Source organism: Schistocerca nitens, chromosome 4 (genome assembly GCF_023898315.1).
Source record: "Schistocerca nitens isolate TAMUIC-IGC-003100 chromosome 4, iqSchNite1.1, whole genome shotgun sequence".
Taxonomy (NCBI): Eukaryota; Metazoa; Arthropoda; class Insecta; order Orthoptera; family Acrididae; genus Schistocerca; species Schistocerca nitens.
In genome coordinates this window covers 245,277,998-245,303,453 of record NC_064617.1, presented here as the reverse complement: position 1 = coordinate 245,303,453, position 25,456 = coordinate 245,277,998, and the positions used below count along the sequence as shown (strand labels likewise).

The window sequence follows — 25,456 nt, the reverse complement described above, 5'->3', positions numbered from 1 at the left end:
GTGAATTTGTAGAAGTTAGGTCTCCTAATCCCAATAACGACGCACGCCAACAAAGAGACAGACAATGACTCGCACCGCAGGCAGCCGCGTGCGCCGGCTGGCTCAGAGAAAAATAACATAGACGTTAACCTTGAGAAAAATTCCAGTATTCTTTATCGTCGTATACCGCATGATAATTGCGTTCAGGTTGAAACTCTGCGTACTAGGAAGAGTAAAGGTTTACACAACATTTCACGTGTAAAACCGTTTATTGAAAGATAATCTGCTTTTTAACTTTGTCTTTGCCATAAAACTTTTCACTTCACATTTCTAGTATGCATTGTCAGACTTAGAAACTGTTACCATGCAACAATGTTTGAAGTTAAATATCCAATCAAGAACCAAGAGAACTTATTTAAACAGAAATTACGAATGCATTGTTATAGTGAACAGACGTCACAGTGTTATTGTGTGTGTACATCCTTGCTTGTTAGTTGCACGATTATGTAACGACTATAAGGCTTACATACTTAGAACATATACCGGTACTGCTAATGAGATTTTAATGCAATATTTTGGTTTACTTGAAAATACATTTTGGATTTGAAGTTCACTTGGTGAGAGTAAAGATGACTTAGCATTTGGTTTCTTTGATAGATACACGATTATATCACGACGCTACTAATATGTGACATAATTTACATTGTTGCTTTTGTGGTGTATCTGTTTTATATCTGCACAGTTTTTATGTATTATTCTGGAAAGTAAAACATGTTTTAGTAGTAACTTTTGTGGTATAGCTACAATGAGACAGCCTTTTCCGTAGCACAACAATACGTTATATTACAGTACATTCTTGATTACGGTAAGGTATGTAATAACTATGATATCTATACACAAAGCATTTCACTTTTGTTTATGGTGAGGTAAGTACATTAACATCAGCAGACCTTTGCTTACAGAGGACGATAACTACGACACTTCCACATAATTATCTTACAGCAAGACGCACATTTAGCGCTACAGGACACGCATTTGAGTGATTAATTTTGTACATAAAACATTTCTTTTTAAAGATTTTTGAATTACAAACATACAAAGGTTTTCCGTGATACATTTCATTCCATTGCTGTAATCCGTAACACCTGAGGGTATAATTCCATAAATCCTCAGGGGGGTACACGCTTACTTTGTGTACCATGTGTTTGGCAAGCACAAGGAGCCCCAGCTAATATGGTATTTGCTTATACAACTTTACACATCGGTACCATATTTCTCTAACACACAAATTACACAGCTATCTGATCATTTAACTGAGAGATAAACATTTTTTTTACTACGTCAGTGACACATGTTTACACAATTACACAGATGGATAACTTCACACTTATGAAATTGTATTTTGTCTGTACTTTGTGAACTGTTCATATTTTTTCGGAACCATGGTGATACTATGAGAGCTTTGAATGATGTATTTGGTAAGGGAGCATGATTTTTAAAGTACATTTGAAGTAGATGGCACTATTGAAATGAGCAGAGAATTTTCTTTAGGTTTTGAAATTATTGCAGAAAGCTACGACGTTTTTGAGATTTGACTGAGGTGTTATGATGTTGTTATTACGACGACGATGTGTATTATGCTGCTGAGGTATGTTTATGATTAATAAGATGATGCTATATGAGTTATTTGATTATGCTACGTATCTGTTATGATGAAATATTGAAGAAGTGTCGACGAATATGTATATGTGTAAAAAGGTAAGGAATAATGAGTAGTGGTTAGGGACTCTGGTTTGTGAAAAAGGTTGTTGGAAACCAAGATTCGTACTTTAAGAGTTATGAAATGTGTGTATATGCGTAATGTATCACAATGCCAACGAAAATTTTTTGGACACTGTTATATTTATAGGATTTTGTTTCTACACATTTGTAATGCAAATTCTCAACCTGTGAAATTTTTTTATATGAGACTGCCACTGTAGCGGAAACTGCTGTCGTAAATATTTCGGTAAGAAAGTTAAGTGACCACCTGCACGTAATGCGTCGCGGGCACCCAGCTGTACGGCAATCGCCTGGAAAAAAGCCATTGGTGTGTGCCTTTCAGAGGCCCAGGTGGAGAAAAAAAAAGAAAGAGAGGTCATTATCCTCGCTATTGACATTTCTTTGTAGAAAGCATCGCAAATACGACACGCTCAAACTTGAAAACATATGATTACACTGTGGAGCTCTTAATTTACGATATTTACTAAAATGCCTAATGAAATGATGGGAAACATTTTACATCTATTGTCTTTCTAGTTGAGAGATTGCTCATTTTGTTTAATATCTGGTTTCCAGCTGTGTTGCAGCATTGGTTTTATAAAATAAAATTAAATGCATTTGCTAATGTGAACACTTTCTGTCAACAGATCTATTAAATAATTACTTTATGATCCACATTCTTCGAAAAAGGAGCTCTTGGAATAGAAAGAACAATAAGAAGGGACTAATAACCGTAACTGCATATATAATTTTCTTTTCAAGTACTTGGTAATTTCTTTTGTAGAAATAGTTGTGGTGCACCACTTTAATTACATAGACATTAAGATGTGATTATACATTTCCCTTATCTGCATTGTTATCTTTAGTGTAATATTGTTTCTGCTTGAGCTATGTCATGTTTAGACATAAGTTATTGCATTTTCTGCTGCTGTTTACCAGGCATAGTGCTACTAAATTTCACTTTGTATTACTCTGTTAAGCTAGTTTTACTACTGATTTATTTTTCTTGTTGCTGCACATTGGCTCATATTAGTTGTAATGTTGCATGGCTTGGTAATTTAGATTTACTGTAGCTTGCTTTGACAATTTCCATTTTTTTCATTGCTGTTTGTATTAATTGTTTTATGCTGCTGCATTGCCTCATCCCTTAGTTTAGCATCTGAGCTCAGTAGATTTAAGTTAGCTTAAGAGGGGGGATACTATATAAGAAACTAACTATGAAGAATAGGGAAAGAATGCATTGAGAAGTTATATGAAACAGATTTGGCAAAAATGAGTATTGTGCATTGAGAAATAATTATTTTGAAAGAAATATGAATAGAATACAGAAAGCAGGTATAGATAGGACTTTTTGGGAATAATGATGAATCTCCAAGAAGTAAAGAAAGTTTTGTTTGCAAAATACTGCAGTAAAACAAACCTTGTCCTTTCCTTTTGTATTATTATGCTATGTGTTTGTGTACCCTTGTATATTTGTGTTTTTCCTGTCTTTATGTGTTTAGCTAATAAGATTTATGTTGTAGAATTTTTCAAATACTATGTTATTTTCTTCGTAAAGATGTTTGGACATTATTTATTCTGTTTTGTTTTAATGCTCATGTTGAGGTTTCGAAAGTTATTCTGATCTTTTATGTATGTACTTATGTCATAATTCTTGTAACACTGATGTACATGTTTATTTCTAGTCTTTTGTAAAGCCTGTATTACTACAAATGTTATTTGTATTGTTATGTTCTTTAATGATGTATTTTGTACATTTGCTATTGTATTCTTATGTTATAAAATTGTAATTGACACCACTTCATCAAATTAAGTAACTTGTAAGTTACATTTCACTGCACACGTTTCTGTTGGTCATAGTATATGGACAATATGTGAGAAGTAGGGACTGACAGTGTTTGCAATTGTGTGTTAATAATTCAGCAAGGGACTCGTTAACAGCATTGCTGGTTCTAAGGACAATTCCAAAAACTTTGTGAGTGCACAAGTGGTGGTTTATGGACATGCTATATTGTCCGCAAGACTCTTCGATGGTGAATGTGCACCTGCACAGTCGCAACAGATGGCTGCTGGCCGTCTCTACAAGGGCTACAGTGGGTCTGCATCTTTGATGGCCCACCAATACCATTATTTCTACAAGGACTGCACTGGGTCTGCACCTCTGGTGGCCCACCAATACTGTAATCTCTACCAGGACTACAGTGGGTCTACTCTGTGATGACCTACCTACCAATATTCTTCAAAACTTCGACTGACTCTGCGGTGGGTTTGCTCTGTTGTGGCCCATTACCTGTCTGCATGTCAAGAGTCAGCACTGTCTTTCCGTTGGAAGGACAAGACTACTTCTTCAAGACTGCATGGAAATCCACTACTTCCGTGTGCATTTTCTTTTACTGCTCAGACTTTGAGAAAAAATAATTGCAATTTTACTGTGATTGAATGATCAGGACTGTCTTTATGGACTGTGAGAAAATTTTAGCTTTTGACCAACATTGTATCAATAAGTGTGTGCATCTGATATCCTTGTTATTGTAATTATGAAAAATTTCTTCAAATCATTATTGGCCACTGCCCAAAATAATTCGTAAATTTTTTTGTGTGGAGCATGGGGGCTATGTAAGTAGGCTGTTTATGTTTTCTTATTGGTAACGCTACGTAGCACTCTGTATGGAAATCACTGGCTGTGCTGTGTGCAGTCTGTGGCTGCTTTGCATTGTTGTAATACTCGCCATTGTAGCGTTGGGCAGTTGGCTGTTAACAGCGCGTAGCGTTGCGCAGTTGGAGGTGAGCCGCCAGCAGTGGTGGATGTGGGGAGAGAAATGGCGGAGTTTTGAAATTTGTAAGACTGGATGTCATGAACTGCTATGTATATTATGATTTTTCAACACTATTAAGGTAAATACATTGTTTGTTCTGTATTAAAATCTTTCATTTGCTAACTATGCCTATCAGTAGTTAGTGCCTTCAGTAGTTTGAATCTTTTATTTAGCTGGCGGTAGTGGCGCTCGCTGTATTGCAGTAGCGTGAGTAACGAAGATTTTTGTGAGGTAAGTGATTTGTGAAAGGTATAGGTTAATGTTGGTCAGGGCCATTCTTTTGTAGGGATATTTGAAAGTCAGATTGCGTTGCGCTAAAAATATTGTGTGTCAGTTTAAGCACAGTCATGTATAATTTTTCTAAGGGGATGTTTCACCTGTTAGGGCGCCAGAATACCTTGGCGTCGCTAAGCCAGTGTGTAACGCCACTTTGGACATCAAGAACTGTAGCACCTCTTGCCTGCAAGTTTCTCTGGGCGCTCTTGTTACGTCAAAAGTTTTAAAAATCATCTTTCTTGTCTCGTCTTCGCTTTTTGTTGTTCATGTCCGTGTGAATTTCAGAACTTCATATTGTGTATTCTCCTGTTAAGTAAGAGGAGGAATCATAGTGTTATACAGTATATCATTCGGTAAGAGATAAATGATTTTCGTAGCACAATAACACTCCCTATTTAGCGAATGATAACAGAATAGTTTTTTATGCGAGGGATAAACAATTGATTTTCACAATGTCTTCTGAACTAGAATCGATTATAAACAAATTTCACAACAGTTGTGATATTGGTTGGTTTTTTGCGTATTGTTTGTAGCGGTGCATGTGATTCGACTGGGATTCGGCAGCAGTAAGTGCAAGCTGCCTGCCACACTTACTAACTCAACTCACTATAAAGTCAATAAGCAATTCTACTCCTTGTAGGTTCACAACTCAGTGGAATGACACTGGCAATGATAATCACTCACGCTGCTCAGTGCAAATGCAGATGGAGTTTAATTGCCCAACACAGGAGGGTAATCACAAAAGTAAGGTCTCCTATTTTTTTAATAAGTACATAGACCTGTTTATTTCTACAATGGCTTACATCAGTTTACAGCTTGAATATTTAGCTATTTTTCGACATAATCACCATTTCTGTCGATGCATTTTTGTAGACGCTGTGGTAGTTTTTGTATACCCATGTCATACCAGCTCGCCGCCATGCTGTTCAGAAAGTTATGAACCTCTTCTTTCACCTCGTCGTCGGAGCTGAATCGCTGGGACCACAATTGACGCTGACAGGTACTGTGAGACTCTGAAAAAACTCAAGCGGGCAATTCAGAACCGGAGAAGAGGAATGTTTAGCAAGGGCATGACAACGCTCGCCCACACATCGCTCGGCAAACCGTTGCTCTCCTGTAACAGTTTCAGTTGAACATAATCACCCACCCACTCTATAGTCCTGACTTGGTGCCCAGTGACTATCACCTGTTCCCTAGGTTAAAAGAACATTTAGCCGGAAAGCGATTCAGCTCCGACGACGAGGTGAAAGAAGAGGTTCATAACTTTCTGAACAGGATGGTGGCGAGCTGGTGTGACATGGGCATACAAAAACTACCACAGTGTCTACAAAAATGCATCGACAGAAATGGTGATTATGTCGAATAGTAGCTAAATGTTCAAGCTGTAAGCTGATGTAAACCATTGTAGAAATTAACAAGTCTATGTACTTATATAAAAATAGGAGACCTTACTTTTGGGATTACCCTCGTACAAAAATAAACAAATCGGGGACTGCAGCAATTAATTTTCCTGGTTAATGAAAGATGTTCCTCGTGATGGCACCTGTTTTACACCGGAGCACCGTCACAGCGAGACTACAGTTCAATCATATAGAACTGACTGGCGATATTTATTAAGATTATAGGTCACTTCATCAGACAGTTGTAGGGTAAAAATAATGACGATGTCCTTAAAAATTAATTTATTTCTCTTCAAAATGCTTCTCAGATAAAGGTAAACTACAGCTGAGTTCTCTTTAGCAAGGATAAAAATTAATGGGCGTCGAGTTACAAAAAATAATTTACGTTAGTCAATAGTGTGATAAATTGCGTATTAGTTCTGAAATCACTTTGTAAAATACACTGAAGGAAATAATGCAACCAACCACAAATTTTCTTGAAATGGCTTCATTACACCATTACTATTTTCGGGCCTGAGCCCCTCGTCAGTTGGTAGCGTTGACTTCTTGCAAGTTTTACATTTGTGTAGCGTAAAACTACAGAGGGGTCCTGAAAAATGTGTACACTCTTTGATAGTCAATATTAATGGAACAAAGTGACATGCCGGTACATTTCTTGCATGATGAGGGGAAACACATAAACGTGTTCAAAGTTACCCCCATTAGTAGCAAAACAACGTTGATGTCCGCTGAACCGTTGACCGAACTACGGTTGTCAGTGTTGCTAATGTGACAGCCGCACAAGACGCCTCGATGGTTTCTCGGAGATTGTCCAGTATAGCTGGCTTCTGTTGATAAATTTCATTTTTCATGGTACGTATTAAGTCAGAAAATCGTGGTGGATGCTCTTCGACCTACCATTGGTCCAGTTACATTTTCACCCACGTAGGCACTGACATTTCTGTGGTGGTGAGAAGGAGCGCCATCTTGTTGTAGTTAAAATGTTTGATTTCTAAACACCTCTCACATGGCAAGCACAATCGGTGTTTACAGGATATGAAGATACATCTCACCAGTTACGGCAACTTCAAAGAAGAATGAGCCAATCAAATTGCGCGATGACAGACCACACCACACATTAACACCCGGCAGGTTAACATGTTTGTCCAAGTGAACGTGAGGATTTTCAGGAGCCGAGCACACGCAGTTGTGTCGGTTTAAAGTACCGTTCAGTTTGAATTGCGCCTCGTCAGACCAGATAACCATCCCTGCAAAACGTTTATCCTCGCGAAGAATGCCTACAGACCACTCGCAGTACTCTATCCATCCTTCAAACCGGGTCGTCCTCGTTCACAGCGGGCAGCAATCTTGGAAATCTCACGCGCGCCCTGCTTCACAGGTTTTTGAGGTGACCTAGTAAAACGTTGCACTCAGCAGGGCTGGAAGCTGCACTTGTGCTTTTGGTCGGACAGACCTTTCCTAATGCACATCCTGAAGAATACCGTCGGCTTCAAATTTATCCCAAATACGACAAGTTGTTGTACGTATTGGTGGCTGAGTTTTGTACACATTATACCACTGCCGTTGTACCTCCATCATATTTTCGTACTTCCAGTACCACCACAATACGGACTTGCTTTTCTCAAACAACAATCGTACTTCATTCATTGCTGCACTGTCATCTGCTGGAAAACGCGCGCCAAGATCTGTTGAGAAAACAATGGACTACGCTAATGTGCAAAATTACAACAATATGCCATTTTGTTCCAAAGATATTAACTACCAAAGAGGTCGACATTTTTCTGGACTCCTCTGTATGTAATCATAAAAACTTTGTTAAATTTTAGGTGGGTATATGTAAAATCTTTTGTAAACTATGTGGGACAAAAGTTTTGTTATATTTAAAAACTAAACTCCGTCCGGTACCTACCGACCCGCCGTGTCATCCTCTGCCCACAGGTGTCACTGGGTGCGGATATTTGTTACATTTTAGGTCAAAAATGTAAAACTTGCAAGAAGTCAGCACTACCTTCTGAGGATGGTCTCAGGCCCGAAACTAGTAATGGTGTAATAAAATCATTTCAAGAAAACTTGTGGTTGCTTGCAGAATTTCCTACAGTGTAATAAACGAAAAGAGTTGCAGTGTTCTCCAACAAAAACGGATAAAATAATACTTTAGAAATGCAGAAATCACGTGAATGCTACCTACATAAAAGAATTACTACAAAGAGGAAACTCACGCTGTGGAATAAACACTCAAATTCGGCGCTGCATAGAGCAAAAGCACCACAAACGCTAAACGCGATTCTTACAGAAAAAGCAACGAAAGAAGCGCCAGGATGGGGCCGGACACCTCTTGATATATCTACGACGAATCGCCGCCCCGTGGTTCAAACACCGAGTGTCGTTTTCTGTCTACGTTCCACCCCGCTACTAAACGCCACCGGTTGGAGGAGAGGATTCACGAATTTTGCCACTGTGGCAACCGAGAATTTCTCCGTATCTTCCAAAATTCAGGGGAATCCTACAGAATTTTCTCAACAAGCGCTTGTTGTACTTCGTAAACTGACTAGCAGCTGGCTCTGGACGAGCTCTTACCTTGACTGGCTGAAAATTTGTCTGGGCGCAAAATTTAGCTTGTTTCCCACGCTTTGTACGGTGAAATGGAGGTGGCTCATTAACTGCATACGCTTCAGTCTGTGGACATTTCTAACTAACCCCCTCTCCCAGGGACCTCTCGTAGTTCGCACAGAGAAAGACCCTTTGCGGTCACCAGTCTGGGATTACCGTTACCTGAAACGACCTCATGCAGCTAAAGAGTCCTTTGGGGAATTTGGGAAAAACCTCTCGAATGTCCGCAACTTCACCGCCCAACGCATAAAGCCTGCAGCTGGCCTCTCTGAACACTTACAGCAAAAGGGAAATTTTATGGGCTCAAACTCAAGATTTCAAAGGCCCTGTTCCTTCAGCCAGAAAATTTAGTACAATGCAACAGCAATAAATTTATTTATCGTCGTTTAGTGACATGTGACTAAACAGTTATGTTACACAATGCGCATGTGTTCTCTGCTGTTGTTCAAGTACCAGAGTCTTTAACTAGTTGTTTACAAAATGGCTATAAATGAGCACTGAGCATTATTTTTATTCACTGAAAACGTTATCTTATAGGTGAGTTACCTAGAATATGCCCGCCCGGTTGGCCGTGCAGTCTAACGCACGGCTTTCCGGGCGGGAAGGTGCACCTGGTCCCCGACACGAATCCACCCGGCGGATTTGTGTCGAGGTCCGGCGAACCGGCCAGTCTGTAGACCGTTTTTAGGTGGTTTTCCATCTGCCTCGGAGAATGCGGGCTGGTTCCCCTTATTTCGCCTCAGTTACACTATGTCGGCGATTGCTGCGCAAACAGGTTCTCCACGTACGCGTACACAACCATTACTCTACCACGCGAACATAGGGGTTAAACTCGTCTGGTGTGAGACGTTCCCTGGGGGGTCCACTGGGGGCCGAACCGCACAATAACCCTGGGTTCGGTGTGGGGCGGCGGAGGGGTGAAGTGGACTGCGGTAGTCGTCGTGGGGTTGTGGACCACTGCGGCTGCGGCGGGGACGGAGCATCTCCCTGGTTAACATACAAGACATACAATACCTAGAGTATAATTTCACAGAAGTAACAAACTGAAAATAAGCGAAGTCTGGTACCTTCCTAATTCATTCCCTTCACATTCTGTCATAACATGAAGTGCAAATGTAGCTAATCAGACTTTTCTGAGAAGCTCTAAAATTTGTTTTCAATTCAAGTTATCTTCAATCTGAATACCGAAAATATGAATATTCGTTCACATTTATGAATTTCTAGCAATGACTCAAATTCATCCGTGGTGCTGTAACTTTCCTTCTAAGTGAGTGCAAGGACATTCGTCAGTAATTTATTTAAATACTGCATTTGCAAGTTGCTCTTTAATTCTATTTCTCTCGGTATTGATTGTAATAATTGTGTCATCTGCAAAAGAATAAAATCTGCCGTTTACATAACAAATGAAGCAGCTTTACATTTCCGGCAGAGAAACCTCCTCGTCTTCATTGTTTTCCCATAAATAAAACACGAGTCATTAAATATTTAAATCTACAGTATTTCTAGGAGAATGTTGTGATTTACACTGTCAAATGCACTCCTGTTGCAGGCTGGACTGTGGATGAGAGGCAGCAGTCGGCCGTTCTGCGGCGCCACCATCGCTGACGCTAACAATCTCGTCACGGCAGCCCACTGTGTCCTCTACAGCAAAGGAGACGTGTGAGTGAATAAATCTCAAACACTCCTCCCACATATCACTATTTATCTTATAGATTTGTCCACAAACCTGTAGCTTACGCGTTATGTTGCATGTTAACACAAATATCACAATTACGTAAATAGCCTCACAGAATTTCTGTCTGTAAAAGATGGGATTCAAAATATTTTGAAGTATTCAATTACTTTTCGAGCGATATTGCTACGGTTGTGAGGTACAGAGCATAGCGTACATGTATGGAACAGAGTTACATATTGGTGCATTCTGGAGAATGCCAAGGAAGGAAAACTAGAGCTCCAAATCAAGTACGGTATTCAATAGTGCTGTGAATGCAAGAACTGCATTTGTGCACAACAGTATATGATTCCTTGCAGCATTCATTAATTAGGTTGACTGTTAATTTCTGAAACCACGTATGGTAAATGCTGAAATAGTTTTTTCAAGAAAACCATAGCCAGATGCTTCTGCCAGTCATGGTTAATCTGAGTGTGTTTTGTGCGTAATTACGTTTATAACTTTTTTTTAAGCTGTCTTTTCATAGGTAGCAGTCTGAGGCGGTACATAATCCAATGGTGATGAAATAATCCCTTTTGATAAACATAGCTACACTAATGTGGTACATAATGACCCTGATCATTTACACTGTATGATGTATTTACAAATTCGGAACTCAAGACATGTCTAACACAGGCTTTAGGTTTAAGTAGACCAAACTACAGAGTCGCAACAGCCGGATATCGTCTCCTCATCTACACAGTAAGATCCACATTTTCACGAATTAATTTTGAGAATACAAAAAAGCTAGGTATCAAAAATTCTTCCAAGTAATTTATAACCCAGAACATTTTTAACAAATTTGGTCTTTACGTCTCCTAACGACCACTAACAATCAGCAATGTCAGTGCTCGACAGGCCATTTTAGATGTCGAAAGAACAGGTTAAAACACTCAGTCTCATTGAGCAAAGAATGGAAGAAGCTACAAAGTAATTAAATCAATACTATCTAACTGTCAGAATATTTAACACTAAAACAAACACACAACAATAATTTGAATAATAAAGTTCGACTTGTTAATGTAGTGTACCACAAGAAAGTTCCAATGAAATAAATGAAAATGCAGTTGAAAAATTTATCATCTTGGCTCTGTGTTAAACATCCTTATTATAAATGCATCCAGAATGGTGAAGATTCATCTTTAGAACTAGATATTTGTATCATTATCGTAATCAACCATTTGTATTTCTTGTGAAGAAGGGCAACCTCTAGACTTTTGTACGTGAGGTACATTAAATGTATTTTGTATCTAGACTTTTGTGTCCATTACAATTATGAGCTATACACATTTATGTCACTGCTGAATTTTTATAATGTCATATGCCCATGCTGCGCACTACTATCTGAACAATCCATTGGTTTTTAATTATATATTTGCTAGTGTGCCCATCTTCCGTAGCCAATTGTTACATGTTATCCATTATTGTTAGTTTTTCCTCCTTAAGCTTACTACAATTAAAGATGATTTTTCACGAGACGCCCATTGCCTTTAAATATAAATGATCTGTGGGCATTCTGGAAATATGATACCTATGCATAATAAGTTTCAACATTTCGCATTTATAGATTTAAAACAGTATTTCTTTATGAAATTGTCGTAAAATTTCTTAAGTGTTGATACTGATTGTTTACGCCTACTGAAAAACCAATGCTTTTTGCCTCGTTCTTATCGGAGGCTGAACTTAGATAAAACCTGGTTGCACATTCACTTTTCAAAATTTTGCGCCTTTTATAAAATGGCAAAAGCACAAAGGCAGCGTAAGCAAAAACTTATTCATAAAAGGCGAACAATTTCGGGGACTGAATGTGTGACCAGTTTTTTTTAACCTTCAGAAACAACGAAGGAAAAAGCTGTGGAATTCAGATCATGTAAACTGCATTTATTTCACTTAAATGCATACATTAAATTGATTCTCACGTTTTCATTGCGTCTGAAAATATTTCCATACAGTACTATGTCAGCAGACGAAAATGTTGGATCATGAGAAGGTTCAACATATATAACACGCAATTATGATGTGCCTTAGTATATTCACACCAACTGTTAACGCATGGAGAACTGTAAAGATTAGCTTTTGCGGCTAAATATACGCAAATATGCAATGAATAATGTCAGGTTATTACGCAGAGTACAATTGCAGAAGAACAATTGCAATCAATTAATTACATTGTTATATTCTCAAAAGGCAGCTGAGATAAATGGACGACTGCGGATGTCGCACCGACTGTAAACTCAAAGTTTGTGTTCACAAATGGACACAACGCGTCACAGAATTACTCATTCTTAAGCGGAGAGATATGGAACACTTGCGAGTTTGCCTAATCAAACAGCTAAAGATTCTCTTGTCCAATATTCATGTCATTTAATGCGTATGTGGCTAATCAGCTTTTTGCAGACAAAGGACGTCTAAAATGCAGTGTTTCTTGTTCATCGTTTCTACAGTTTATTGAGCTACACCCGATTCTGTTTCTAAAAACACTATATAGAATATTAAAAGCTATACCACCCGCATCAGAATCATCCCGCCATTTCCGAATCGAATGCCACCGCACATCTCTACCATGGAGGCACGTCAATATGTGCTTGCTAGTAATGCAAGCAGACGGAAAACTAGTTACCATAAAGGTATCTAATTTTATTGGAATGATTTTCATGCTGTGCGCCGCAGTATTTGCGTTGTTGGTAGTGTTAGTGCCTCTCGTTGGGCGCCAGTACTGGTACGGTGACGTTGGGTGGAAACACAAGCGTGGACGTGTATTTGAGCTGGAGACAGCCAACATGGGTCTGGACAACATGAGCAAGACTTTACTCATAAATCTGTTTTCCATGCAGCCGCTACTCTTGGCCAACGCTGACACGTTAAAGGAATACGGCGAGGTTCTGTTTCCACACGGGAGTTGAGGAAAATGGTTCAGAAGTTCGAATTAACTCCCGCTGTGTGTATTGCTCCTGGGAGAAGCCGACGGCCAGGTGCACCCCAAATTGTTGAATAAGTTAATGTTGCCATTGCTGAGACTGCTGGACGCAATGAGCGATCTTCAAGCAGTGCACGATCTGTGTCACGGCAGGTGAACATTCCATGGTCCACCGTTCAAAAAGTGCTGTGAACAACTGTGAAGTGGTACCTCCAGTGCGGTCCCATACTTTGGTGGATGCATATAGTCATCACACTGAGCAACTTTTGTAACCTGGAACGGAAAGTTGTTACGCATTTATGAAATTTTACCCTCTCATGAGGAAATTAAGACATGTTTCTTTCACTAGTTTATTCGTTATTTCTCTTCTGCATGTCTTTACAAATGTTTCCACAAAGTTTCGCTGAGCTACGATTACTCGTCTTTCGTGAGGGCACTCTCAAGGAGCGAAAATGTAGCTATAACCACCATGTACATTACATAATGATGTAAGAAACTAGATGCCCACAGCCCATAAGGCAATAGTGGTGGAAAATGTTTGTTCTCATCAGTCGCATCATCTAAGATCTAGCTGAGAGATTGCAGAGCACTCTCACTTCTGATTCGGTGTTATGCCGCTTCATGTTCTTAGGGAATATGATCTTTATTGCGATTTGACTTCATACATCATGATGAAATGGTGGGCAGTAGTTAATGCTCTTACTTGCGTGCTTTAGGGAAGGAATAATGGTAACTTTGCCTGCGTTCAAAGGAACAGGGTGCCGATTTAAACGACTGTAGTAAAAGCATGGCGACGGTGGGCTGTGGGAAGCGAGTTTCTTCTGCAGAACCTGGTTGGAAACATTTTCGGACAGCCGAGTTCTGCGGTCTCATTGTGCAGACACGTTGGTTGGCGCCGGTTGGCAGGCAGCCACGTCCAGGTAAACAGGTAGCCACGTCCAGGTAAACTGGCCGTGGTTCATGAAGACACATGTGGACCGATCCACAATTTCTACCATCATAAGACTCCGCTTCAATCATGCCTCTTTCCCACAACATCTACATCGGAATGACGTTTACAGTTCACCAGCATGTGAGTGTGATCCTGAGTCGGAAGCTGATGTCAACCACATCTTATTTATGTGCCCCAAATTTGACCGTGAACGGTTGGTCTTTCTGAAGACTTTGCTGAGTATGGGCTACCATCTTCCTCAATCAGCTTCTTCTCTTTTGTGTACTAAAGACGTTCGTCTATATAAAGTGATAGCTTCATCAAGAGTACTGGTTACAATCTGTAGGTTTTAATGGTGTACGTAAATTATAAATATGTCTTGCTGATGAAGAGATTTCAGAATTGGTGTGAATTGTAGGCCAAGACACTTTTAATTATTTTCCAATTCAATTCAATTTTTAAAACATTATGTACAAAACTGTAACAGTTAAGCTTTTTATTCTTGTAAATATGCATTTCTGTATTTGTTTATTCAATTATGTGTACATTGTCACTATGTGTTGCCGATGGCTAAATTGAGTACACACTCAAAGGACAAATAAAAAAAAAATAAAAAAACTGACTAGCGCCGAGAAGTCGCCGCTGCAATGGCCAGCGTATTGTAGACAGGTAATAAGGCAGAGGATGGGCCCTTGTTAGGCAGGAAGCCGATGAGGTAACTGTGAACGTTCTGCGAATTTCCGTGGGACAGGTCACTGACGTCCAGATGCCCAGACTCTGCTACAAAACATATTGTGAAAGCACGAGGCTTTAAGCGAGTTTATGGCCGTTCTTTGGAAACTTCGCAATGGACGCAACAGGGGAGATGACAAGCTGTTTATAGAGGGGTGTGGTTCCAGCCTGGTCATGTTGTTAGCAAAAGACACGCGTAAAATCGTGGGAAAGAGGCCGCAAAGCTGAATCTTTTTCCTTTTTCCCAATTACCTTAAAGTCTTTGATTGGTCAAATCGGTGTATGCAGAACAAGGGGCGCTTTCTGACTTTCTAATGCCGTGCTCCAGCTTGTGATTGGCTTGTGCTAAAGTGGGGGAAGTCTAAGATGTAAATAGGCTTTTGCTACCGAGCGGAGGAGGAAAGCGGACAGAAGGAGAATATAATTAAAAAAAAAATGGTTCAAATGGCTCTGAGAACTATGGGACTTAACATCTAAGGTCATCAGTCCCCTAGAACTTAGAACTACTTAAACCTAACTAACCTAAGGACATCACACACATCCATGCCCGAGGCAGGATTCGAACCTGCGACCGTAGCGGCCACGCGGTTCCAGACTGTAGCGCCTTTAACCGCTTGGCCACACCGGCCGGCAAATTTTCACTCGAGGGAAGACTTGAACCAAGGACCTCGCATTCTGCAGCTGCTCACGCTAACCACGGGACCACGGCACCCCTATAATTCTTGTACTGGCGCTTCACTAGTAAAGAACTGAAGGTCTCTATCTAAAATGTGAGACTTGTGACCTTTGCTAGTGTGCCATTTAGAGCCTGTGCCAGTCTCTTTCTGAACCATCAGAGGTACTGCTTCTAACATCATGTACACAACGAGTGACACGTGGGTGTACTTATTTGTCTTAAGTCAGCCGTCTAAACATTTGACATATTCTGTCATGCATAATTGTGGCACAGAGTCAAATTGGTTTGGCAGACCAGCAAACGGGTCCACCTGCACACTGGAATCCACAGGGGTTTCAGAGGCTCATAGGAAAGTACATGCGTTCCAAATTAACCGAACGTGAGACTGCGTACTTGCATTTTTCGGGGACGCACCATTAATAACAGATTGCGGCCGTCCATGACTTCAGTCGCCAAACGCATCGTGGTGTGCCGCCCTGACCAGCAAGAGGGTGAAGTACTCGCTGCTACAGCGTAGGGCTCCAATATATATTTCTCAGCACCCTATTCTTTTGAACCATATTTTTCTTTTTTGGAATAGTAGTGTATAGATGGTTGATGGTGGTGTAGTTTCTCTGCCATAACCCTGATTCATGTGTATGAAGTCAGATAAAGCGATTAGTGTTCCGGTTAGTGTCGTGTATTGATCCCCAGCTGATCACTTTGTCCACCATAGACCCCATGTTAGTGAAAGCGTTTGTCAAATAAAAATGGTTGTGTGGCGTTTCTTTAGACATTTTTGTTGTCTTGTGATGTTAAGGATGAATTCATCTATTGTCATTTAGATCACAACTTCTCGCTGTGTTCTGATTAACACTACCTTGCCATTTTTACTAAAGTCCAGATTCTAAAAGAGAGTGCAATGCAAATACGTGGGAAAGCTGAGAATGTTATAACACCCCGCCTGACAAACATATTCTTTACCTTGTACCAACTAAAAAATACCAAAACATCTCATTACAGAGTTATTTTACGGAGCATGAGTATTTGATTACAAGCTTTCTTCAATACTTTCGTATAGATTCGAATTCAACTGACTTGAAGGCAACTTACCAGTGAATCTGCTCCAAAAATCGTTTTTTTTCACCTTAAATCGATATTTAGAGTTTCTTTTAACAAAATGACGGTTAAAAGTACTGAATTGGACATTAGGAAGTTGTTAAAAATCAACTTAAAGACATCTTGGCGTATGGAAGTTGTTAAAAATCAACTTAAAGACCTCTTGGCGTATGTCTACACCAACAATTCCGATGCTTTCAGATGTCAGTGTTGTAATTAGACTCCTATACAACTGTTAGTCAAATTGACAACCGCATCAGAAGATATGCTTTCCTTCGTGTGTCTGGTTTTTGAGTGTTGTTTCCCTTATAAATTTTTATGTAGTTGCAGTTTCTGCTATTTTGTCCTTCACGATAGTTACTATGCCTGTAATTTGTTTTAGTTTGAGGCAGTTGGCATGTGTAAAGTTCTAGAGTTGCTAGGAATATATGCTGGATTCGATATGAGACCATCACTGTTGGCAATTGATTTCGTGAGAGAAGGCGAAGCTGGAAAGCGGGTCCTTGAGGCAACCAAAGACGCCAGAATAACAAGGAGAAAGAAGAAAAGAGGAGATGAGGAACATGTAAACTAAGCTGATTATGTAACAGGAGTGTATTAGGAACAAGAGAGGTTAGTCACAGATGAAATATAAAATTGAAGTTCCCGAGTATTATATTTTCTGACAAGTTTACTTAATGCACAAAAAATCTATTTGAGCTAGGGGCCTGAAATTTTTTCGGATATTTCAAGATACTATTTGGAGGAAAATACACTACAAACGCTAATGTACTATCAACATGCCGGAAAATACACGCACATTGCTTATAAAAAACTAACCTTAATTTTAATTCTCGGCTGTAAATATTTCTAGAATAAAAACAGGTGGCTGAAATAGTATGATAGTAGTCTGCACTTTAGAAAGAAATGTTAATGTGTAATGAAGTTTTTAGCTTCTAACTGAGATAGTTAGTTAGTGCATAGGTTCAAAGTATGAACCTTCACAAATAAAACTGCAATGAAGTCAACTTGTAAACTAATGTGATTAATTGTATATTAAAATGTTCAGCAAGAACCATTCATATTACAATTTTCATCCCACGAAGAGTTCACGTTTTTTAGTTAGAGGCATGTAAACTTTAACAAAGTTGTTTGTAATTTTCCAGGCGTTCATGAGTAAGTTACCTTAAGGCTTCAGACTATAGAAAATGTTTTCTGTGGCTTAAAAGTGACAGAAGATAAGATATAAATTTATACCTATAATTTCCCTGAGGAACAGTACGTCATCTTTGATATTCCACGAAACGTGCTTTCGCTTTATCGATTTCTTGCTATATTAGTCAATTAGCCTAGATATCTGTTTGCATGACTGATGTCTGTTCGTAGAAACGATAGTAAGACATTAATAAATCGTTTAATAAAACAGAAAAATATCAAACAGAACTTCCCTCCTCTGTCAGCGACTACAATTAAAGACAATGAGACTTTGCATGTAGAAGGAACGCTGAGGAGAACATATCTTTGTATTTGCAGATCTCAGGCAACACAGTAACTACATCAACTGCAAAGATTATATTTCAGAAATGTGCTACAATCGAAAAATGTGGAAACTTCGATAATGGGCTCTGCACTATAGGCAGTTGAGAAGAAATAGCTTCATTTCACTTACTTCCGCCCCATAGATACTCATACGTGTATTGCGACGAAAAAAAATGAATTTAAGAAGTTGCATACACGGTAGCAGTATTAATAAATTTTTGTTACAGCGACTACTGATACACTGTAAACAGAAATATATAATCTGAGTGATATTACTTCGGAAATATCAGTGCACTGACACCATGACACGATTTAATATATTTATCTCGCTCGAATTTCTTCAGCTCATTTACAGTTACACTGTTTTTAGAATGGTATATACTATCTGTCTAGAGCACGTTACAACTCACACTCAACTCACTGCCACATTACGGTCGCACGAGTTTTTCTCAGCTGTGGCCACTCTCCTTTTTATCACAATGCAGAGCTTCTTCTCTGTGAAATAGATGTTGGAACAGATAAGGCATGTGAGGAAAGGCAACACCGTAGGATCATCAGAGTAATATAAAAGAGAAATATTATAATCCAGTAGGGTTAAACCTAAAAATTAGACAAATCGGAAATAATTGCTACAAAAGGTTTTAGTGTTTTAATGGCTTCATTTGTGGCTCAATATGACTATCCTCGGTTTTCCCCCCTCATTGGAGTTGTGGAAAAGTGGTGGGGGACAAAAATGTACCCGAAAAAGGGGTATTTTTCGGTTTTGTGATTATATCTCGTAAATGACTCACAATATCGAAAACATAGTAGAATTAAAAATTGTAGGGCATACAATTCTGCACTGAATGAGACCATCCGCATATTTTTTGGACCATTGACGTATTTCATTGTTGCATTACACCAGTACGTATGTTTTTGTGAAGTCCAGTACGTAATAGAAATTTCGCAGCTGTAGTTCTTCTTTCGTTTCACAGCACTAGTATCAGTACGATTTTTTTCGAATCTGTACTAGCAATATTGAAGACGAAACGGCCGACGCAACTGAAATTTGTATCCCGTCCTTCATCTGATCTTTACCCTGACACTACGTATTCAAAAAGAACGACATATGTTACATTCATGAGATTTACCAATATATTTCAACTGGAAAGCAGGATACAAATGTTGTGTATAGCTATATAGCTCAAGTAAAGAATGGGATGCTATTAGCATCGAAGGCGAAAACAAAACTGTACCCCTGGTGAAGTACGGGATACAAATTGTATATGTGTCGTCTTATAGCCTCTTCGCGTAGTTCAACTGAGGCACAGGTTGCAAATGTAACGTACGTCCATTTCCACGTGTTCGTTAGCAGTGTACACATATAGAGGTCAACGGAAGTATGGGATACAAATATTATGTACGTAGCTCGTTCTGCATCGATAGCACTAATGTCTACATAAGAACAGACTGATAGTGATAGGGCAGACCGGGGCAATGCCGACACCTGGTGCAATACTGACACGATAGGTTTTGATAGCTGAGCGATGCTCCGTAATGCTGCCCCCTTGCTGACGACACCACAACTAACGCTCAGTGTGTTTCTGTCTTCTACGCATGCCAGTATCGTTATCGTTAAATTTTATAGTTTTCGGTGTAAAGAAGGACTTCTGAACTAGTTAAGGTAATACTCCAATCATCTGTGTTACTAAAATACAACATATACAACTAGATATTACATATTTTAACGAACATTTTGTTATAGTAGTTGTAACATTTCAAAGTGTGTAGTAGTCTGTAGGGTTAGGTATCCGCCATCTTGTCCCTCCGGGGTAATGCCAACATCCCACTACGGGGCAATATCGACAGGGTGTCGGTATTTCCCCATCTGTCCTAATATTTTATAAGGGATTGTTAATGCCTAAACGTTTGTTTTTATTGTATTCCAGATGGTAAGATCGAGAAAACGGACGACTGAGAAGGGTAAATGGGATGAACAAACTCTTAAAAGGGCATTTGAGTTAGATGAAAGTGGTAGATCAGTAAAGAGCGTCGCCGCGGCATAAGGAATGCCCAGAATTACGCTACATGATCGCTTAAAAGCAAAATCAGCAGCCAAACCAGCGTTAGGAAGAAAACCCTATTTTACACCCGAACAGGAAGCTATTCTAGCTGATCATATAAAGCAATTGTCAAACCAATTCTATGGTATCACATTAACAGACTTACGCCGATTTGCATACGACCTTGCAGAAAACTTATATGTTAAGCACAGCTTTAATGAAGGAACAAAAATGGTAGGTGAGGACTAAGATGGCCGGTTTCCGCAAAAGGAACCCAACCTTAAGCCTTAGGCAGCCTTCTGCAACAAGCCTCAACCGAATTATGGCTTTTAATAAATCTGAAGATGATTTATTCTTTTCAAACTTGGATAAAGAATATCAAAAACATCAATTTAAGGCAACAAGAATATTCAATATGGATGAAACTGGGATATCAACAGTTCAAAAGCCAGGAAAGGTTTTAGCCCCTAAAGGCCAACATCAGGTAGGCTCTGCAACGAGTTGGGAACGAGGGAGGAATATTATGGTGGTCTGCGCGGTTAAGTGCTTCTGGAATTTACATCCCACCCATATTCATCTACCCTGGAAGCAGATGTCTCCTCAGTTGGAAAAAGGAGGGTCAACTGGGGCCATATATAGATGTTCACATAACGGATGGTTAAACGAAGATCTTTCCAATGATTGGCTTAAGCACTTCAAAGGGAACGCCAAACCAACCAAGGAAGACCCTGTGTTATTAATTATGAACAACCACAGAAGTCACATTTCTCTAGATAGCTATGGGTTTTGTAGAGCTAATTATATTCACGAGGTTTCTATACCACCACATACGTCACACAAATTGCAGCCTTTAGATTTGGCTTTTTACAGTCCTCTCAAGAAGGAATTCAACATTCAGTGTGACAGCTAATCGCTTCGAGAAGATATCAGTTTATGATATTGCTTCGATTTTCAATGAAGCTTACATGAATGTCGCAACCATGGAGAAGGGTGTATCAGGATTTGGTGCAGCAGGGATCTTCCCGTACAAACCCAGTGATTTGGATTTTATCTCTGAGAACAGACTCCAAACTCCAGTCATCATTGACCCAGAATATGTTGATGAACCAACGAATGGCGATGGTGTTCACGATGGGAATAATGCAGTCACTGAGCAGCCTGCAAACACAAATCAGGCAAGGGCTGAAAATTCACAGCGTTCCTAGAGAACCACCAACTTGAATTTCTCTGGACCTTATGCTAATCCAGTAGCTTGCTCCTCAAGTTCGGATCCTGGAACAACACCTTCTCCAAAAAATCTCTCAGGATACAACTCACTTCAGAGAAGCCCTAGAAGCTTTATCGCCTATGCAACAACAGCAACAGCAACCTCACGATGGTGTCAAACAAAAAGTTGACAGGAAGCAACATTCCATTATTATGACGTCCACACCCATGAAAACTGTAATGGAGGAAGCACAGAAGAAAAGAGTCATTAAAGATATGAAAGCTAAGCGTAGATTAGAAAAGGTAATTGATGACCCAAAGATTGTTCCAAAACTTAAACTTAATCTTTTGAAGCAGTCAGGTCAAGTTAAGGGTAAACGCAAAATAAAATCAAGCACTACCAAATGTAAGGCCACATCCAAAGGAAAAAAAAAAAAGAGGAAAGGAAAGTTGCAGCAAACATATTTCTTTTGAAGAAACATCTCCTGAAGAAGAAATAGATGAGTCAACGTTATGCGACGACGATGAAATGGACGACGGAATAGGTTTATTTCCCAAAGACTGTGAAATGTGTTTGGTCTGTGGGGAATACGGCATTAAAACTGAACTGTGGTATCGGTGTGTATTTTGTGGGAAGTGGGCACACGCAGACTGTAGCGGCTATGATTCTCCTGAAAACTACATTTGTGACTTTTGCTCTACTTCTTAAAATGTTTTGTTTTCTTTTCAGACTTATTTGTCATATTTATCTATAGCCATGAGGTACTATTATAAGTATCATCTATAACTTTGTAACAATATACATTTTATTGATATACATTCATGTTATTATTTCTCACTAATGTCGACATTACCCCAAAGTGATGTCGAAATTGCCCCGGCGACTGGGGAAATACCGACATCCAGTAGACATTGCTATATACGCGTTTTTCACTTTATAAATGTAATTAGTTTAACAAAACTATATTTTTAATGAAAGCAGAAATCCCCAATTAAACTTCAGGTACCTCAATAAAAACCGTAACTAAATCAGTAAAAATTTAAAAATTAAAAATGTCTTAAGGTGTCGGCATTGCCCCGGACTACCCTAGTGGAGGCGAAATAAACAACACATGTAAAATTTGTATCCCATGCTTCATTTAAGGTTTAGTGAAGCAGGGGTACATAGTTCAACTGAACAACCGGACACTAATGCTAGTGAATACGAAGAAATCAACGTAGGCCAAACTTGTATCCCGTACTGCACTTAAACAATACAGTTCGAATGAGGTTCGAGATACAACTCATATATACGTGACGTGATGTATTCTATGCTAACAATATTTTCCATATATTTTTTCCCTTTGATTTTCCAGAGAAATAATACGATACAAACACGCGATATCCTTAATGTGAAAATACTACTGGCCTTTATATATGTCAACTATATTTTTCGTCTCTCGTATTCATTCGTTTCTGAACATTCTTGTCAGCTCTTTCATCTGTGTAATAAATGCTCTCTGGGCAATTCTGACGTCATTGGTCAAAGCTAACGGGTTGTATCCCCTGCTTCACTGCCCCCCCCCCCCCCCGCCCCCCTGCTTCACTAGACCCCGAAATTCTAAATGAACACACATTTTTTAAACATAAATACTGTCTTGAACACCGTATTGACATGATAGAATACGAAAAGGGACAGCCATATGCAAAACAAAACACACAGACCAGAGATAAAACTCAAAGGAATATAAGAAGCATGGAGGTAAAAAAAGAAGGAAGGTGGCACTACAGACTTTAAAGCCAGAGTGGGCGATACCTCCCACCATTTTAAGGCGCCCAAAACATTAGCAGACTGCTGTTTACGACTGCTTCTTGTTCGTTATTTCTGTCCTGTGTTCGCAATAGCTGTTTTAAACACTAAAGTTACAGTGCTTACATGGGCAACATGTTGTAAGGAAGGCAATTTCGAACGTGTTTCTGTTCTTGAGGGCGTCTTTGCTCTAGTAAAACGACACATTTGGCCTCGTTAATGTAACTTGATTTTTGCTACTTTATTACGGATAAACAGAAATAGAAGGTTCAAAAATGGTTCAAACGACTCTGAGCACTATGGGACTTAACTTCGGAGGTCATCAGTCCCCTAGAACTTAGAACTACTTAAACCTAATTAACCTAAGGACAGCACACACATCCATGCCCGAGGCAAGATTCGAACCTGCGACCGTAGCGGTCGGGCGGTTCCAGACTGTAGCGCCTAGAACCGCTCGGCCACAGAAATAGAAGGAAGTGATGTGAAAAGCATGCTTCCGTAATCCATTGAATTCCATTTTTACTTTATTTGTACCGATAGTAAATGAAACTGGAACTCCGAAACCGATGCTTGTTTGCTTACTGGTTTCGTTACTGCATCTTGTTTGTTACATTTTCAGCTCGTATCCACAACATTTTTTAGTGTGCACGTTTGCAAAAAACTTACCTGTGTGTTGTCTGCTTGCCAATAAACACGTGCAAAAAGGAAAGAAGCAAGGCCTGCTGTCGTATCTTGTGCATATCAACAAAGTGAATTATTATTGAAATGTCAAAGAAACGGAACTGATAGAGGAATACCTCCATGCAGAATACGGTTCTTGTTTAATTAGACTGCCAGTGCATTAGTCTCACTGTAGTTTAACTATTTCTCGCTTTGACATCTTCCCTATGATGCGTCATGCAGTGCGTGACCAATAGTACCAATTTACTGGGTAAAAAACGATATGATTTTTTAAATATCTTCCAGCATTGTGGAATGCTGTAAGTGTGATTAAGGAAATGGTTTAAAAAGCTTAAGACCCCTTAAAATACAATACTGGCCATTAAAATTGCTACACCACGAAGATGACGTGCTACAGACGCGTAATTTAACCGACGGGAAGAAGATGCTGTATATGCAAATGATTAGCTTTTCAGAGCATTCACACAAGGTTCGCGCCGGTGGCGACACCTACAACGTGCTGAAATGAGGAAAGTTTCCAAACGATTTCTCATACACAAACAGCAGCTGACCGGCGTTGCGTGGTGAAACGTTGTTGTGATGCCTCGTGTAAGGAGGAGAAATGCGTACCACCACGTTTCCGACTTTGATAAAGGTCGGATTGTAGCCTATCGCGATTGCGGTTTATCGTATCGCGACATTGCTGCTCGCGTTGGTCGAGATTCAATGACTGTTAGCAGAATATGGAATCGGTGGGTTCAGGAGGGTGATACGGAACGTCGAGCTGGATCCCAACGGCCTCGTATCACTAGCAGTCGAGATGACAGGCATCTTATCTGCATGGCTGTAACGGATCGTGCAGCCACGTCTCGATCCCTGAGTCAACAGATGGGGACGTTTGCAAGACAACAACCATCTGCACGATCAGTTCGACGACGTTTCCAGCAGTATCGACTATCAGTTCGGAGACCATGTCTGCGGTTACCCTTGACACAGCATCACAGACAGGAGCGCCTGCAATGGTGTACTCAACGATGAACCTGGGTGCAATGGCCAAACGTCATTTTTTCGGATGAATCCAGGTTCTGTTTACAGCATCGTGATGGTCGCATCCGTGTTTGGCGACATCGCGGTGAACGCACATTGGAAGCGTGTATTCGTCATCGCAATACTGGCGTATCACCGGGCGTGATGGTATGGGGAGACATTGGTTACATGTCTCGGTCACCTCTTGTTCGCATTGACGACACTTTGAACAGTGGACGTTACATTTCAGATGTGGTACGACCCGTGGCTCTACCCTTCATTCGATCCCTGCAAAACCCTACATTTTA

General features: G+C 39.8%; 1 protein-coding gene across 2 annotated transcripts in view; it reads left to right on the top strand.

Moving 5' to 3' along the window:
- LOC126253227 (trypsin beta-like) overlaps positions 1 to 25,456 on the top strand; it is a 112,753-nt gene that overhangs the window by 41,463 nt on the left and 45,834 nt on the right. For both annotated transcript variants that reach the window (XM_049954416.1, XM_049954415.1), the window contains exon 3: positions 10,392 to 10,501. In XM_049954416.1, coding sequence (XP_049810373.1) covers positions 10,392 to 10,501 — 110 coding nt within the window. The remainder of the gene's footprint in view (positions 1 to 10,391; positions 10,502 to 25,456) is intronic.